The 6,869-nt window shown below is 47.5% G+C and overlaps 1 protein-coding gene across 1 annotated transcript; it reads left to right on the forward strand.

Moving 5' to 3' along the window:
* Positions 1 to 311: 311 nt before the first annotated feature.
* On the forward strand, positions 312 to 2,064 carry LOC124680542 (B-cell receptor-associated protein 31-like). Its single transcript, XM_047215592.1, has 3 exons — positions 312 to 519; positions 775 to 793; positions 1,377 to 2,064. The coding sequence occupies exons 1-3, from the start codon at positions 312 to 314 to the stop codon at positions 1,759 to 1,761; spliced, it is 612 nt and encodes a 203-aa protein (XP_047071548.1). The 3' UTR covers positions 1,762 to 2,064.
* The last annotated feature ends 4,805 nt before the right edge of the window (positions 2,065 to 6,869 follow it).

Below are 6,869 nucleotides of genomic sequence, written 5' to 3' on the forward strand. Positions count from 1 at the left end.
ATGTACCACTTGGGAATCAATGAAGAAGAATATTGTAGTTTACTTTTATTTATTTTTCAGTAATTAGGGTTTAGTTTCTTACAATTTGGTATTAGAGCCATTTACTATGGCGAGCAAAGAAATCAAGGTAGAGGTTGTGGAGCAGATAAAGATCATCGTGAAGCAGTTGGAGAACCTCACGCGCCAACGAGAGGAGGACCAGGTTCCTCGCCGGGCTGGACCAACGCTTGACGGCGCTCGAGCAACGGCTGCCAGCCCAGCCCCCGGCACCAGTTTCCGCAGATGCAACAGCCACCCATGACGCCACCTCCATGTCCCTCACCAACAGCACCTCTGGTGCCCTCTTCTCCAGCGGTGGAATTGCCGCTGCCATTGTAACTCTGCCCGCTGGGCAGAATGGTCACCTCCACAACTTCGCACCCCCACCTTACAGCTCAAATCCCAGGCCAAATCCCTTTCCAATTCTGCCCCCCACCTACCAGCAGTTGGTGCAAACGGGCCACCTCCTCCAGCAGCAGGGTCAGAATTAATCAAGAAATATCATGTTTTGCTACACCCACAAAGGGAGCAAGTTGTCTTCAGCACATCTCAGAACACAGGGAGCTGGCGTTACCTCGGCCACCGCCTGAGCAGCTTGAGGACGAGCTGCTTGTCAAGGTGTCGGTAGTTGTTATGTGTAGGAATATAGGATTATGCTATATTGAGATATATGGAAGTTATTTAAATAGGAAAAGAGATGATTTAGAGTTAAGAGATCAAATCTGTATCCTTTAGATTATTACTTAGAGGTCAAGTAAGTCCTCCTATATAAATGACATCAAATGTACCAATTGGGCAATGAAGAAGAATATTGTCGTTTACTTTTATTTACTTTTCAGTTAATTAGGGTTTAGTTTCTTACAGTTTACCTTTAATTTGTCATTTTATTCCCTGTGTCCTATTCTTGGATTAAAAATCTTACTTACAATTTGGAAATCATGATCTGCAAACTACGGCAGTTGCACTTAGTAACATTAGAGACAACTTAGTTTTGGCTGCCATGATTCACTGAATTTGGGATTTAGGGCCTGTTTAAAGCTGAATCTGGTGCAGTTAATAATAATTACGATATATGGGGAAATCTTTTTTTTGCGGTGGATATATGGGGAAGTCTAAAATCACTCTGGACCCATTTGAACTTGGTATATGGCTGTCAGCGAACTGGAACACAATCTCTTATACACACATTGTCCTTTTAATTGCAATTCATACCCAAGAGCAGTGCTATCAACAAATGAATCATCTAGGCACCCATAAGTAATCAGGCTTGTTTTAAATGAAATGCATGCCTCAAATTCGAAGTTGTTTGTCCAATTCGGTCTATTTCCTTCTAACAGCTCATCACTCTTGACAGGATACACACTGTTCCTTGCATTTGTCATTGACCGGTTGCACCACTACCTTCAGAAGCTCATTACTCTAAGGAAAGCCGCCAGCACCTCCAGAGAAGAGGTCGAGAAGCTCCAGATGGAGAACCGATCCTTGCGCGAGAAGGAGGACAAGTCTTCCGGAGAGATCAAGAAGCTTCACCAGGACATCGCGAAGCTGCGCGAGGACATGAAGAAGCTGAAATCCGAGTCGGAAGACCACGAGAGGAAAGCGTCGGAGGCGGAGGCCCACGTCAACGCCCTGCAAAAGCAGTCGGAGGAGCTGCTCCTGGAGTACGACCGGCTGTTGGAGGACAACCAGATTCTGCAGTCCCAGCTCCACTACAAAGCCTGAATCATCAGTTAACCTGCGGTGCACGAAGCGCTCATGGCCAGGGCTCATGATGTGGCTCATGGCTGTGTCCTTTCCCTCTCTAGCTTATGGTGTTGTTGTTGGATGCGGTGTCTATTTTGTAGTTCTTGAGTGGCAGTTGGTTTTGAGGCACTGAAAAGGTCAGGGATGGTGAATTATTGGATATGGGAGAAAGATCAGATTTCAGAATGTGCATTATCATAACTGATTAGGCCCTGTTCCGAACGCAGGAATTTGTCTCCAGTTCCTGCAGAAATTTGAAAAGATTTTCGATATCATTATATTTCCATGAAAAATAATAATTTCTCCAGCGTTCCAAACAAGGCCGTCAAATGTTGTACAGCTGTGTAGGCTTACCTGCTTGTTTCAGCTCACGGTTCATCAGGTGTCCATTTATTCAGGCCGGCAATCTTGCCCATGGGCCTGGGCGCCCATGGGCACCCGAACCGAATGGGTAGGGTATGGGTTGACTATTTCGCTCATTGGTCGTACTCATGGTAACCCGATTAGTTATGGGTAGGGCATGATCATAAGGTTGTGCCCGTGGGTAACACGATGGGTCGCCCGATTAGTATTCATAATTAAATAAATATATTTTTATATAACAATTAGTCCTTTATTTGACGTAACTTGATACCATGTACAAAAGCAAACACTTGGTTGCTAGGTAGCAAGACACTAGACTTAGACGTCTGTTAAGTTTGTTTTGTGCCAAAGCTAGTTCCTAGTTCCTACCGGCCCATGCAAAATACGACATGGTTTCCACGCCTTTCATTGACACGGTGCCTCACTAGCTCCTGAAGTGATGCTCTGATGCTCTGGTGCTTTCCTGGGAGACTCCGTATGTACTCTGCTGCAGAGTGGCCATGATGGCTGTTCAGGAGCTTCGATCTCCGTCGACAAAGTATGCTTGTGTGGGAAGGATAGCTGTCGCTTGCGCTGATCCTGCACTGGCGCATCTCCCGCTCGGGCCGTGTACACCCAGAGTCGCATCTCCACCAGTCCGCCAAAGGCTCTATTCCCACTCACGGGTTGTGAATGAACTGCGATCCCTTGATGCAGGAGGTGATTTCGAGCTGGTTATCTGCTACAAGTTGCTGGCTGCTGCAGTACAACATCAAGTCCAGTTCTACGCGCCGGATCCTTCAGTTGTCCTGGTATGTCGTCGGATCTCGGTCTCGGGATTCATGAGAGAAGCTACTTCAGGTGTGGTCTCAAGCCAAGAAATTTCCTGCGTGGTCTCAAGCCAAGAAATTTCCTGCGTGCGGCCAAGATTTGGTCTTTGTCCTGCATTATTACTTGGATTGAGATACGCAACACCATCTTGGATATTTATTTGTTCAATATCTGGTCGGAGAAGAAGCATTGCAAGATTACTACACAACCTTCTCCTAGTCTGACCCTATGCGGTTTTGTTTTCCTGATAGCTCAAGTTAAATTTTGTGCTGATGGGAATGACCTTGTGGAGCTCGTGCAACTGCCAGCGTGCTGGAATCAGAATTCGAGTTTTCTGCTGCAGGTTGTGTTCCTGCACATCCAGAAGGGGGCCGCTAGCCCTGTTTTGGGTTTTTTTTTCACTCGATTTGAGGATGATCTTCATTGTTTGCGCTGGTATGGTCATGTGCTTGAAAATAATGAGATGGACAACCATCTGCATCATCATCCTGGTGTTCCCCCCAAGCTGAAGAAGATCTCCAGTTGTGAGTATACCAACTTAGCCTTGCATCAACTTTATATGGAGATCTTTGAGTCTGGTTCTTGGTCTATTGGTTATGCTGCCCGAAGCCTGAACTATTTTACCAGGAATCATTTGAGTTGTGTGAACCCGTGGAGCAAAGTTAGTATGATTGTCACATCTCCGCCACATTGTTATGTTTGCACACAAAATTCTTCAATCAATGGCAGTCCAAGCATAAGTCACTGGTGGAAAAAGGGCCTTTGGTCGCGGTTCGCAACTGCTATTAGTCGCGGTTGCGCAACCGCGACCAAAGTAGCGCGACTAAAGGCCCCCCCCCCCTTTAGTCGCGGTTGCTTACGAACCGCGACTAAAGGCCCGTCCACGTGGGCGCCAGGCGACCGTTGGGGCGGAGGCCCTTTAGTCGCGGTTCTTCTGGCCGACCGCGACTAAAGGCCGCCGCAGGTTTAGGGTTTTAGGCCCCCCCTAAACCTGCCCCCCCTAAACTTGTTTTCTGTTTAATTTGTATTGTTTTATTTCTTTTGTGCTTTATTGTAATTTTGAAGGAGTTTCACATATTCTACGGTACTACTACATGCATGCATATGAATGTACAATTTCAAACAAATTTGAAATTAGAACCAAAAAGAATTCAAGAGGAATATACAATATATATTCAATATCATCGGATGACCATATACAAGTTTGAACAAGTTTCCATACATAATTTAATGCATGTATAGTTCTACGTCCTCTACGTAGTGTTGTCCTGTAGGATCGATGACTTCCCTCGCGAACCATCCAGCTAGTTCCTCCTGAAGTGGTCGGAAGCGAGCTTCGGACTAAGCGTCTTCCGGAGGTTATTCCTCTTGATGTTGATCTCATCCGACTGGTCCCGCTCATTGGTGTATCTCCGGATCCTCTCACAAACATAGTATCCACATAGATTGGTCCCCGGTGGCTGAATATCCCCGGTCGTCCGCACTGCCCTTTTAAAATGTAGCTCTTTTTTGAATTCACCGACCTTTTCATCTACGAACCGTCTCCAAACCCTACGAGGCAAAGAAAATTAAATGAACAAGAGAGTTATTAATTAGTTACTTGATATTAGGAAATGATGAACGAAATAGGCCGATCGATATAGAGCGCAAATGAATGAAAACAATTACTTTTGCATCATTTTTCTCATGTCGGCCCAAAGCGCCGCATCCATATTCGGAGAGTCGTGGACGAGAACTGTGGAGGTGTGAAATTGAATTACCATCGGAATCCGGTGGAACCTGCGGACACGATACATGCACGATCATGCATATATAACTCATCGATTAGCCACATACCATGCATGGAGTAAACAAAAGAGAATGTGCTCAAGACAGAAACACTCACCCAAAATGGTAAGGAAATAGAATATCACTTTTGAGTTCCTGTTTTCTAAGGAACCGCCACGGAGTCTTCCTCCACGTCGGCGGGGTGGTGTTCTAACACATATGAATTAACGATGTGTGGGTCAATGAACCCAACATCATGGATGTTCCTTATTTGCATTTCCCGCTTCTTCATTCTGCATAATAGCGTACACAACAAGATAGTTAGGACAATATATAGTGCAGGCAATGAACGAGATGGGGTAGAAATTAATAAATCACTTACAGAACGTAGCAACTGATGATAGATTTGTCGAGGTCGCGCAGATTGAACAGCTGGAAAAATTCACTCCGATGAATTGTTATATAGTAATGTTTGAAGTGATGCTCATGTCTAACTTCCGCATAAATATAGTCTTTGGCGTTTTTAAGTTTTATGTAACTCTTGTACCAATTTAGCAGACCTTTCATTTGTCGAGGTAGATCCTCTTCCTGCGCAAGCTCGACGAGAGGGCCATTCTTCACATATGTAAATACTACGTCCTTCATTGGCGCCTCATCAAGGCCTAACGGTGCACGAAGAGTGATACCTAAGGTGGCCGCTTGTTCTCCGGCACTCGTTACGGTCAATCCATGTGCTGCCGCAGCTGCTATGATATCGGGGGCATCCGGACCGGCGGCTTGCACTATGAGCGGGGCGATCGATTGTTTACTTTGTTCCCCGAGCTGGGCAACTTCTTTCCCCCTTTCTAATTTTTTCTCGGCCTCCTCCAAGGCTTTCTTCTCCTGCTTCTCCGCCAACTCTTGGTTCCTCTTGAACGCGAGTGCTTGCCTACGAAGTTCACGTGCATAGTCGTCAGGCAGATTCTTTGCGGCTTGGGACGGTGTGTTCAAAAATGACTTAGCCCACTTCTTTTGCTCATCAGAAAATACTGGCTTGGGCTCGCCCTCTATTTTCTTCTTGCAGCTCGCCTTCCATTTCTCTAAATCAGCAGCCGCGCCCGCCTCGACTTCCTCGGCACTACATTCCCAAGGCCTCGTGGGGAGAGGCTTCAGTGATACCTCCGGTACCTTTGTTTTCTTAGGTACGTAAGGGTCCGGGTTAATAATCCAGGACTGCTGCTTCTGCTTCTTCGCCGGAGGTGGATTGGGGGGCGGCGTGCGCTACCCGCCCGGGGCGGACTAGGGGGCGGCGGCTGCTTACCCGCCGGAGGTGAATTGGGGGGCGGCGTCGGCCCTCGTGAAGGAGTTGTAGGTGAAGCACCACCACCACCACCGCCACCACCACCACCGTAGGGGGGTGGACTTGTTGGCGCCTCGCCTGGAAACTTGATAAACTTCTTCTGCCATAGAATGAACTGGCGCTTGACATCTCCAAGTCTTGTCGCCCCTTCAGGTGTAGCAATGTCAATGTCCAGGTCCTCAAACCCTTGGACTATGTCCTCCACCGTGACACGAGCATAGCCATCTTGAATGGGGTTGTTGTGGTGGAGTGCTCCAGGTGGTAAAGCACTGCCGATGGCTACCTTCATGGACATGTTACCGATAGGATAATACAGATGACATGCTTTCATCTCCTTTATATCGTCCACGGGGTAGCGAGGAGGCTCCGGTGCAGTAATTGTAGGATGACGTTGCATAGAAAACAAAAATTTTCCTACCGCAAACACGCAATCCAAGCCAAGATGCAATCTAGAAGACGGTAGCAACGAGGGGGTATCGAGTCTCACCCTTGAAGAGATTCCAAAGCCTACAAGATGAGGCTCTTGTTGCTGCGGTAGACGTTCACTTGCCGCTTGCAAAAGCGCGTAGAAGATCTTGATCACGATCGCTTCCGGCGCCACGAACGGGCAGCACCTCCGTACTCGGTCACACGTTCGGTTGTTGATGAAGACGACGTCCACCTCCCCGTTCCAGCGGGCAGCGGAAGTAGTAGCTCCTCTTGAATCCGACGGCACGACGGCGTGGTGTCGGTGGTGGTGGAGAAATCCGGCGGAGCTTCGCTTAAGCGTGCGGGATGTGGTGGAGGAGAGAGACCGCTAGGGTTTGGG

The sequence above is a fragment of the Lolium rigidum genome, unplaced genomic scaffold (genome assembly GCF_022539505.1).
Source record: "Lolium rigidum isolate FL_2022 unplaced genomic scaffold, APGP_CSIRO_Lrig_0.1 contig_19763_1, whole genome shotgun sequence".
In the NCBI taxonomy this organism is placed as follows: Eukaryota; Viridiplantae; Streptophyta; class Magnoliopsida; order Poales; family Poaceae; genus Lolium; species Lolium rigidum.

Coding starts and splice junctions, on each gene's coding strand:
- LOC124680542 (XM_047215592.1), top strand. CDS start 312: ATGTCCCTCACCAACAGCACCTCTGGTGCCCTCTTCTCCAGCGGTGGA.